A 12,074-nucleotide genomic window follows, 5' to 3' on the forward strand; every position below is an offset into this window, starting at 1 on the left:
CTTGCCCAGACTTTGAAATTAGTCTAGATAATTACAAATGGTAAATATCATTTCGTAAAGCGACTTCCTTCTCAAAACTGACTTGACTGATGAACTTTCAAAGGAAATTTAACCTCATAGAATCTTCTGCTATGTACTGAGTAGGTAAATTATATTAATAATTTTAAACCTAAACATTTAAAGCAGGAATATAAATCGTAGAATATTTCCGTATCTAAAAAGTGAAAAGTCTACGCAGGTAAAACCAAAAAGACAGGATATATTATGTATTGGCTTAATGGTTGGACTAAAGCAAAGAGGGTGCCGACACTTTCATCGGAGTGATGTTATTATGACACCTATTTTTTATTGTGTTATCATAGAGAATACGCTAAAATAAGCATGTTTTGTAGGAAAAACTTTTCTCTAAAATCAAAAATGGCCGAGATATTTGACCCGCAAGTTGAAACCACTACTTGACAAATTCAAACCAATCATTTGGAACAGTAAATTTAAGTAACAGAGATAAGATAGGTGCGACGACGAGCGAAGCGAGGAGGAGTGTGTTAGGTTGACCGCGATGATCGCGATCAAACCAGAACAGACATGTTATTGTACCTACTAAAAAAAATCTAAGTCTTTTTTTGCACCCCCTTTGCTTTAAGCCAACCCTTAAGTTAACAAGTGAAAATCCATAACTCCTACCGACATTACCGAAAGTTTTTGAAAGAAAATAGTACTCTCACCTGCACAGCTTCAGGGAAATGCTGCAGCAACAGAGGCACCAGCTCCCGGTGTCCGTGGTAGCAGGCGATGTAGAGGGGACTGTATTTGGTGACGGGGTGAGCTCGGCCGTCGGCGCCTGCTTCTAACAACGCCTTGGCTACGGCCGTGTGACCTGCTTCCACGGCCCTAGAATCAAAGGTCTAATTAAGGACAGCCTGTAGTACGGTGTTTATAGCAACTGAAATTCGATACTCCGTAAGCGCGATGTAGGAAATGTAAGGCGATTCATAGAAGGTCCCTTTGAATGAAAGTGGCGAGAGCTGACGCCATCTGTTAAAATATTGTGGCACTACGTTAGCAGTGACAATAAAGTAACTCTGATTGTCAAAAGTTTGACAATTCAGTGACCGCAAAACATATGACGCAGTACAACGCCATCTGTTTTGGATGTCAATCTAAAGGACACGTTTTTTCTTATACTAGACTGAAAGTTACCTCAATAAAATAGTTATTTGTTATACAAGGGTGCAAAGTTGTATTTTACCCGCGAGTGTGGAATTGAAACACGAGCAAGCGAAAGGATTCTATAGTTGAACCACAAGCGAAGCGAGTGGTTCTAAAATAGAATCCTGAGCGTAGCGAGTGTTTAAACACACGAGAAGTAAAATAAATTTGCGCCCGTGTATAACACAAAACTTTTCACCTCACTATAGCGAGGAAAATGCAACATCCACAGGCGTTAGATCATCTTCATCACTGGAATCACTTATTTCTTTACGATATTATAACAGAAAACTCTGGAAGTTGTGTATTTTTACGCGAGTCGGTGAGAAAAGTTTTTTAGTAAAAAAATTGTTGACAATGTTGACATTTCTGACGTATGAAATGTCAACGATGCGTTTTGAAATTGCATCGACTCAACTTGTGCGTTCAGAATTATATTTAACATCATTATAAAAAAACAAACGTTTCTTATGGAATTTTAAGGTTTGACTTAAAATCATTAAATAAAGCTAAATTTGGTATTTTTCATTAGATTCTCAAACCATTTATTTAATGATAATTCATATCGAACGAATCATTATCATAAACGATTTACGTTTTGTTATCTGTCAAGCTACTTAAACACGCTCCATCCAAGGTCAAATTACTTTCCCCACTAGTGGATAAAACGCGTTTTTCCCCGCTTGTATTGAAGGATAAAAGACAACTTTCCGAGCTAGTGAGGGGAAAAATATTTTACTTTCCTCGTATTAGAAATAAAAAATACAGTGTTTGATTCGCGTGAAAGCAGTATTAAGTCTATGCCTGTCTAATTTCTGGTCGTTTACTCACACATATAGCAGCGTGTTGGCGCCCTGCGGCGTTAGGTTGACGCAGAGCGGCGCATTACTCCCGAGGGCGGTAAGCTTCGTTTTAAGCCCCGCCGCGTCGCCACGCAGCACGAGTTCGCGTAGGGCCGCGTGCTGCGATAGTCTCTCTCGCTCCAGGGCATCTGAAAACAAATAACTCTATTTAGAGAACATGCCTAATTATAGTATATGGGACAAAAACTTTCCCGTGGACATCATAAAATAAAGAATAAAAACCGGCCACGTGCGAGTCGGACTCGCGCACGAAGGGTTCCGTACCATTACGGCACAGCATAAAAATCATGTTTGTTGTATGGCAGCCCCATTTAAATATTTATATTATTCTGTTTTTAGTATTTGTTGTTATAGCGGCAACAGAAATACATCATCTCTGAAAATTTCAACTGTCTAATAGCTATCACGGTTCATGTGATACAGCCTGGTGACAGACAGACATACAGACGGACAGACGGACAGCGGAGTCTTAGTAATAGGGTCCCGTTTTTACCCTTTGGGTACGGAACCCTAAAAATAGTCACTTTTTCTTTGAATCTAGTTTTTACTCTCCTTCACTTTTATACACTCACCTATCTCCCGCCATGGATCCAGCACATCATCGATAAAATAATGGCTGACGTCAAACGCGACGTCTGGTTCCGCTTCTTTCTCTCTCGACCGACTCTTGCGCAGTCGACGAAGCATTTTACGTTTCAGTCAATTTAAAAAAAACACTACATTTCACGTCTATGACCATAGTTGGTGTTCTTTCCAACTAATATTAATTTTTTGTTTTACTCGACGTACCTATACAGCCGTCAAATTACACTAATATTTTTTTTACTAAAAAATCAAGCAAAAGGAATATATTTATTTGATGAGTATTGGATGTTCGGAGCCTAAGTTAAAGAGCAGAATTAAAGGTCTCAAATAATTTTATTTCACATTTGATAATACCGCCAGCTGCCAATCATAACTCAGTAATTTCTTTATTTTATTGTCACTCCATAAAACAGAAAAGAGCGTACATATGCGCATGTATGCTCTTACACCTTAGACAATAAAGTCGTGTTCATTATGGATTGATCGATATTTTTGCCTTCGACTGTACATGTTGTTTCCTACACCGGATCTGATTCACGCGACTTGCGGTCACGCAGTCAAACGTGGAATACACTCGAATGCCCGACACACGGTTCGCTTACTAGTATTCTACTAACTGGCCACACTGAAAAAAATTATTAGCCGAACTCGTTGAGGAATTCAGAAAAAAATTGAACATAAGTAATAAAGATATGAGTTTTGATCAATATCTTACAACTGATTTCGTTGTAACAAACCGACCTGTTGGCTGGTGTAACACAAAGTTCGCAAGTCCCAATTTTATAATAACTAGTAACAATAGTACATTATGATACAGGTGTGCTAAGTTGGTCATTACACAGGAGGCGATATTGTGCGCGCAAGCTGTAAGCGAGCACACGCGTTTCATACGACGTTTTTCAACACACTTGCGAGAAAAAAAAGAAACTCATATTAATCAAATTTTAATAGTCAAAACAGTTAGTATTGTGTGTTGCATCTGTCATACTCGTACTGCCGGCCGCCCCTCGCCCCGGCCGCGCAGGCGGTCGGGCGCGCCGGTGCCCGCCAGTCTGACCAATTAAAGAAGGCTCCCTTTCCATGCATATTATTAGCAATCAGTTACCTTCTTAACTCAGTCGGATAATATAATGAAAAAGCACGAGTGGAATAATACACTGAAAGAGCACGCGTGTTTAATATCTAGGATTATGAGCCAAAAATCGGTGGAATAAAAATGTCGTTTTGAGCAAGTGTGTCGAAAAATATTTTTTCTACTCGTCGAGTATAATCTGTGTATTACAACTTCACACGCAACACCACAACCTTACTCTTTTCAACGTTGTATAGTCTATGGCACTTCCGCCTCAAGCATAAGAATTTTATCGATACGGTTTAGTCAATTATAAAAATTTTGAAAATGGAACTTCATACATTTTGATAAAATATTTCTTGTTTAAGGAGACTCGATTCAAAGCAAATTAGCCTACTTAAACACGCTGCTGCGTCGCACTGCTTTGTGATTGGTTGGCCAACAATAGTACATTATTGTCGAGGCTCGGAAGTAGCTACTTGCTTGCTAAGGATTTGTTTTAAACGGACGACCTTGGGAGTCCGTTTAATTGAATCCGAAGCCAGCAAGTAGCCTTTCCAGCCGAGTCATATATAGTGCTTTTCTCAAAAATGGCGCAATAAATGCAAATATAATAGAAATATTTTACAGAAGCAACATTGTTATGTATATATTTTCACAGAAAAAAGTAAAAAGATTTGCTTTGCCGCCGTTTTTTTTTTTTTTATTAAAAATGGAAGGGTATTTTTCTGCTGAAAATACGCCAACCTATTTGAGACACCTAAATAGTCGCGGTACCAACATTATAATAATAAGTACTGATCATCTGTTTGGCTGTTTAATGGACCTATGCCTTCATTTGATATGGCCACTTCAACTTTTAAAAAGTTTGGAACTCGACAAATAATGGAATTTGTATGCAACATTGCAGTCCCGAAATCGAGACTGCAATGTTTTTAACTTTTTAATTTTTTGACTGACCATAAACTACGCACTTCGCGACCTACTTTTTAACCGGCAACGTCGACTTTGCCGTCCATTTTTGAGAAAAAACATTTTATTTTATGTTGTAGTAGAAACAATTGCTTCATAAGTCAGAAACGTGCATGTGACACCCTTTATATAGCAACATTCATACCCTACGAAAACCGCTTAGCGTTGCTTGTTAGTCTCCATAGGCTACGGTGGCCAAAATCGAGAAAAAAACTGTCTTAAAATTGAATTTAGCGCGGAGCAGGTACCAGGGCCTCATGAGTTACGAGGAGGTGTCGTTGACCAACCCGCGCCGGGCCCGCGGCGGCCGCGGCCGGGGCGCGCACGAGTATGAAGGTATCGCGGGCTGCGGCAGCTCAAGTATCTTAGCTGTATAGGTACTTTTGGTTTTGGTTTGGTTTGGTGGTATGATTCTACTAGTTGAAAGTATTATTTTTTTGTCTCGTAGAAAAAATATTGTATACAATAGTGATATAATCAAGCTTTTCAATCTCGTACCTTAGTTAAGCATTGCTGAGATGCTTAAACACGGTACTCGACTGAAAAGCTCTCTATTATATCACGATTGTATAAAATACTATTGTTACTGTTATGAAATCATTCCTTTCAGTGCACCAGTGGATTTTATTTCTTTGAAATAAGGTGCACGAATTGTTAGTTAACAATGTTGATATTAGTACATATGTAGACAAATACTTATACAATTTAGCTTTAGTTATTTGTGCAACAAGACAGGAAAGTTGGTTTTTCTTGCGAGTGTTGATTTTACACGAGATGTAAAAATAAGTATTTAAACACTACTGTCTATTTAGGTATGATTTCGAGAAAAAATACCTATCTACCTATCGTTTGTCTTACTTCAGTAACTAAATGTTGCCGAATTTCATCCAAATCTTTTAAAGCGTTTTTGTGTGATTAAAAAATAAAATATGTTCGAAATGAAACTGTAGTGAGACATATTTGTTCGTTGTAAGTTGTAATATTTTGTTGTAAGGTTGTAAGTTTTAATATTTTGTACTGTATTTTATGTTTATTTGTACAACTTACTTTACTTTTTATATTAGATTGTAAAAATTGGGATTTTTGCCTGCCAAATAAAGAATTTATTATTATCTCTTTATTTATCTTTCTTCTTATTATTATTATTATATTTCAAAATATTTAGATGTTCGAAACTGTTAAATGACTTAATTTATTTACTTTATTGGTACAGCCGCGCAAAAATGCGAACACGTCCTATATACGTTTAAAACAAAATCATGCTCTTTTTCAAACGAAAGTCACATGATAATTCCTTATCTATATCTATAAACAAAGTTTCGATTTACGTTTTCTATAAGCCACTGTCGTTTGGCTACGCCGCCACACATTTGTCCAAAATGGCATCGATCGCGATTAGCGACGCAACTAATGCGATTAGATCGTCTTACCTGCGAAGCTGCGAAACGACCGTTCACACTTACACACGACTGCGCAACACATGTCACTCTGTAATGTGCAAATTGGGTTGACAATTTGACATCGACGAATGGCAGTACGCGTAGTTTCTATAAAATTTAAACTTTTACTCTTATAACAAAGATTACAAATTTTCTCATCAGCACCAAAGTTCGAATGGTAGCCGCCATCAGATATATCGGAGCGGCCAAGGTGTTCACAAATATCTGAACAAAGCCTGTATTGTAAAGGCGTTCAAGTGCGTGTTCAGATATTTTTGACCACCTTGACCGCTCCGATATATCTGATGGCGACTGTAGATTAGTTAGTTTTTCAGTTTCTCCTTGTCATTATAATACTCACTGTTATGTGGACATATTGCGTAAGTCGCGTTTAAGACAATTTTGCGGAAAGGCGCAAGACAGAAGCCTTACAACGGGATTATAGCTAAAGTCATCATTTACACATTATCACATTATTCATTCTACACGAGTAAGATTCATGTAAGGTAAAACCACTAGTTTAGGTTAAGCCAAACATAAGATAAGATAAGATAAGATATATTATATATTTGTGACGTTTTCAACCAAAAGGTACCACATTGTCGCTTGTTGATAAGGTTGATTTCTAATTGAAGCTATATGGAAATAGCGCCTTACTGACAAGCGACAATAGGTACCCTTTTGGTTGAAATTGGCACATATATGAGACAGTAAAAACTCTAACAGCCAAGTCTGACTAACCGAACTTAATTTGCGTCGACCTGAATGAAACAAAGTGAGGGAATGTCATTACAAACCACATATTTCCATGGAAACTTACATGATAACATTGTCACGCAGAGTTAGCTTGGTCCAAATATAGATACTCGTATTATATGTTAAAAAAATATCAAAGGCATTGATGGCTTTAAATGTGCATAAACCACTTTCTGAATGAATTCTATTCATAAAATGGGTGAGGCACTTTTGCTGCTGTGTCAGTCAAGTGTTAAAATATTGGCGCATATAACTTACTCAAAAATATGTCCCATAGTTCTTAATTCGCTAACATATTTTTGAGTATGATGTGTGCACCCATATAAAGATATACCCATATATATAAGTGTAAAACACTTGACTGTACACATCAAGGACTTTTTTAAATTTATATTGACATTTTACTTTACAGTACCTATTGTATAAGAAAATACCTATTGTGTAAGAAAAGTACGATACATAGTTCTATGCTTTACAGTACCTATATATAAGAAGTGCCGATTAATACATAACCTCACCACCTGCACTCACACGATCTCATGCACACTCACTCACACACACACACACACACACACACACACACACACACACACACACACACACACACACACACACACACACACACACACACACACACACACACACACACACACACACACACACACACACACACACACACACACACACACACACACACACACACACACACACACACACACACACACACACACACACACACACACACACACACACACACACACACACACACACACACACACACACACACACACACACACACACACACACACACACACACACACACACACACACGTATAATATACTTAACAGGAAGTCCCAACCTACTACCTTGTAATGTAACATTTTATTAATGAAATAAAATATTTTCATTTTTTTTTTCATTGAATTCTAGTTCAATTTGAATTTACTCTATAGCCCATTGGATCAATCAATTAATTGACCGAGACCGAGCCCGCTCGCCGCACACCGGATGGTCCGTTCAACAATTGACCCCCTTAAGAACTGACCTTACGACAATACATATAATGCTAACGATAATACTACAAATATGTAGTAGTAATAGTATTAATCTGTCCCTAAATCCTCATATGTCAACTGATATGATACTTATTTCAGAGCTGGCCCATCAAAGACAATTACATTTTATACATACATATAATCACGCCTATTTCCCGGAGGGGTAGGCAGAGACCACGACGAGAAAAATAAAGCAATCTAATGCGAGATATGTATGATATTCCCACTTAAAATGCATAACTATCAACTTCCACCTCTGCACAAGTGCACACCTTCGGGGACAAACGGATAACATTACCTAGACATTTTTTTTTCTATATCTATCTATCTAGTTGACAAATATCTACTGGTAATTCCTGATTCAATGTTTGTAAAAAGTACACTGGTGTCAGCGACGTTCATAGACGAACATTTCCTTTGTCTCATGTTTTTTTTATACCACTACGGTGGCAAACAAGCATACGGCCCGCCTGATGGTAAGCAGTCACCGTAACCTATGGACGCCTGCAACACCAGAGATATTACATGCGCGTTGCCGAACCTGTACACTCCTTTTTTGGAGAACCCCATACTGTAGTCCCTCGGGAAAACCTCGGCAGGGAGCATGTTACCCCTCTGTCCCCGTTAACCCACTTGAAGGCAGTTACATTTCAAAAATTAAATGTAAAATTGTACTTATTAAACTTTTATGATATATGAGTCAAACGATAAGCTAAAAAAACATCCAATACTCAGGATCATACATTCCATAGGCGCTCATAATACGAGTAAATTCTTAATGGGCGAAAAACATATTCCTTAAATAATTCCTTATAGCTATATAATTATAATACCGCGAAATATCGAAAATCAGCAAGCGTACGCGGCGCGCTCGCGATAAGGTTGGTAGACAACTGAATTAGTGGTCAGTACACAGACGGCGACACATTCGTATCGTACATAATAACAGTACTGTCGACACCACAAGTGCCTTAGGTAATATCATATCAGTACGAGTAGGTAGAGAATCTTTTGTGCAGTAAACAATAAATAAATAGGCACATTTGATAGGGTGTTTTTCAGCCATGGTGATAATTATCATTAAACTTTATTAAATATTTATCGAAAGTAAGAGGCTTAGTTTGTTTATTCGATCATAATATAAATTCATATAGATTAGTGCAAGAATAATTTATCATTATGAAAGAAATAAACTAAACTTACGCTGGACATTTTTAATACAGATGTAGTGCATAATTATTTTCCATCATATTTTCACGGAAACGTAAGAACGTGTCTTGCTATTTCAGTCAGTCTCGGTACAAAAGTATTGAAGTAGCCTGACAAATACGAACGTTTCCGAGAAAATACTATGGAAAACAATTTTTACATCTATTACTTAATTTTGTTGTTTCTTCTTGTGCTATCTTAAAATGGTACAGTCGAAGGCAAAAATATCGATACAGACAAATGGCTCAAAAATATGTGAACACGACTTTATTGTCTAAGAGCGTACACATATTTTTGAAACTTTTGGAAAGTATATATATTTATGCCCTTGACTGTACTTGCTTGACCATCGCAGATATTTATCGCATATGAACGTTATCTTAATCAAAAGTAGTTTTTGTGTGTTGGTCAATGACTTTAAAAAAAATTATCACCAATTTCAGCAATTTTTACTTCTCAAAACTTCGGCGTATAGTAGTGCAAAAGGTTAAAACTTTTGCACTATTATACGCCATTTAGGCGTATGGCCACAGATTATATGTATGGCACACTGCTTCCGATTCGCACGCCCGACGTGCGAGCGAGATGTCGCTTTATTATTGCGTATTGCGCATAGCGTTGTCTCGCTCAAATATCGGAGAGACGTGCGAATCGGATGCAGTGTGCCATGCGCCATACTGATAGTTTATCTGTGCTCTAACTTTAGCACCTCCCAACCCTCCCAGACCTCCCCCAACCGGCTTTCTCGGCGCGCGGCAGTACGCAATACACGGTCGTCGTGAACGCTGCTCGCACTATTAGTGCTTGAGAAAGGAGACCTACGCTCTCCGAAACATGTCGCGCGAGTGACTAAAACAAATGAGTCTAAACCGTGAAATTATTTAATGTTAGTATGTCTCACAACAGTTTAAATTCGATTTTAGCACTTCTGTCAGCAACTGTACATGGCTGCGGTTTTGGAGCCTGAGCTCCATATACATTATAAATATATGCAAATCCACACTCTTACGGAACCGTATTAGTTATTTTATTAATACCACGAAAGGTGGGTATCATTCTTAGTTAACCTACTTTAACACTTTAAGGGTTCTTTTTTGCCTCTTAACACGAAACCTCAAATAATAACATATAATAATTTAGTAATTAATTTAGTAATAACAACAAAGCGCAAAACAAATATCAGCAAACACTTTATTGCAAACCGAGTAGTAAAGGCTTGGAACAAATTACCCTCAGAAGTTGTGAACTCTGCAAGTGTTAATCAATTTAAAAATAGACTAGACAAACTATGCTAACTGTGCTAAGTGAACTATGATTTAGACGTACCAGCATCAGCTGCCTGTCTAAAATGAAATAATTAAATTAAATTAAATAATTATTTATTTTCAGGCATGGCCCATAGAGGTGTTAGTAACAAAAGAAAAACTTAAATACTAATGTTAAATGTTAAAAAGTACAATTAAAGTACAATTAATTAAAACCTAACTTAAATACTAATTAAAAACTGTAATAGATGTCATATATTAAAGAAAAAGTGACGAAGCCCTCCAGTGGTGAAGGCCGGATTCGAACCGGCGTCTTTAGCTATCGCGGCTAACGCCATGAACCCCTAGGCCACCCCGCCACGGCGGTGCCCGTCCGAATTTCTCGACTATATGCCATCTTAGTAAGACTAGGCGTTCTAGGACAATTTGCAACGGCGCCTGACACAGACGGGTCCAGTGACGAGAGCGGGCCGCCGCCGCCGCCGCCGCCACGACCACCTGCGCGACGAGGGCGGCCACCGCTGCCGGCACGCTTGGGGCCTGCGGGACATCCTGCCCCGCCCACGGCTCCCGCTGCCGGTGGTATAGTGCGTCGCATGAGATGGTCTCAATCCATTAATGAGAATGTCATGCGCGCCTATTATGGGGCTACAGAGGGGGGAACACAGCTATCCGCGTATCGTTCAAGAATACTGCCACTGTTTCAGGTTCTTGAACCCACCATCACCGTGTCGGAGCAACGATTATCGGATCAGGTGCGCGTCATTCAGCGGCTAAAGCGTTTGGATGATGCGACACTTGATCGGCTTCGCCTGGAGGCTCTCTCTGCTCGCGCAGCCTCCGCCTCGATGCGAGATCTGCCCGCCACGTCGCCGGATCCGGTGCCCGCACCCGACCTGGCACCGGGGGCGCCGCGGGTTGATTTTAGTACCGACGAGGGGGATTTTGCGAGTCAGAGCGTGAGTACATCTGCCAATGAGCAACTGAGGAGGACTTTGGAAGAGACGATTACGCAGTATCGCGCCACAACCAACTCTAGGCCACGATTACCACGTCTGCCTATAAATAGACGCAATCTAGCGCTAGTGGGAGCCCTAAACGCTTTACTAGAGCCACATTTACGGACTAGTAAAGATTTAGATGATACGCACTCGATCATGTACTGCGGAGCCATCGCGGCGTGCCGTGTTGCTCGAGTCAAGTTTCCGGACGCTGAACGTGCACCTAGGACCGCCGGAGGTGTCCCTGCATGGCAAGCGCGGATTGAGCGACGTATCAGCTCGTTTAGGACTCTCATTGCAAAGCTGATCTGCTTTAGGGGGGGCAACAACCGCCCCCGAGTAATGCGCTTTGTGAACCAGGCGTTCGCGGGGACGGATGTCAGGCCCCGCGACTACATGGCCAATGTCACAGAGCGCATCGACTTTCTAAAGCAGAAAGTCTAGGCATGGGCAAACCGTATTCGCCGCTACAGAAAGCGTGTGGATCGATTCCAGCAGAATCGTCTTTTTCAAAGTGACCAAAGGAAGGTGTACCGAAGGTGGGAGGAAGCCGACTCTCGTATGTCCGACGTGCGGCTACCGGATGCTACTGCCATGACTGATTTCTGGCGTAGCATCTGGTCAGTGCCTGTGGAACACACGGAGGG

The 12,074-nt window shown here is 39.7% G+C and overlaps 2 protein-coding genes across 2 annotated transcripts in view; one reads left to right on the forward strand and one right to left on the reverse strand.

The window, feature by feature from the left end:
* Positions 1 to 12,074, forward strand: part of LOC134752000 (zinc finger protein 596-like) — a 228,805-nt gene that overhangs the window by 191,884 nt on the left and 24,847 nt on the right. The window lies entirely within an intron of this gene.
* LOC134752523 (leucine-rich repeat serine/threonine-protein kinase 1) overlaps positions 1 to 12,074 on the reverse strand; it is a 104,894-nt gene that overhangs the window by 83,478 nt on the left and 9,342 nt on the right. The window contains exons 4-5 of the mRNA XM_063688217.1: positions 2,041 to 2,200; positions 726 to 891 (exon numbers count right to left, since the gene is read on the reverse strand). Of these exons, the coding sequence (XP_063544287.1) occupies positions 726 to 891; positions 2,041 to 2,200 (326 nt within the window). The remainder of the gene's footprint in view (positions 1 to 725; positions 892 to 2,040; positions 2,201 to 12,074) is intronic.

This window comes from Cydia strobilella, chromosome 24 (genome assembly GCF_947568885.1).
Source record: "Cydia strobilella chromosome 24, ilCydStro3.1, whole genome shotgun sequence".
Taxonomy (NCBI): domain Eukaryota; kingdom Metazoa; phylum Arthropoda; class Insecta; order Lepidoptera; family Tortricidae; genus Cydia; species Cydia strobilella.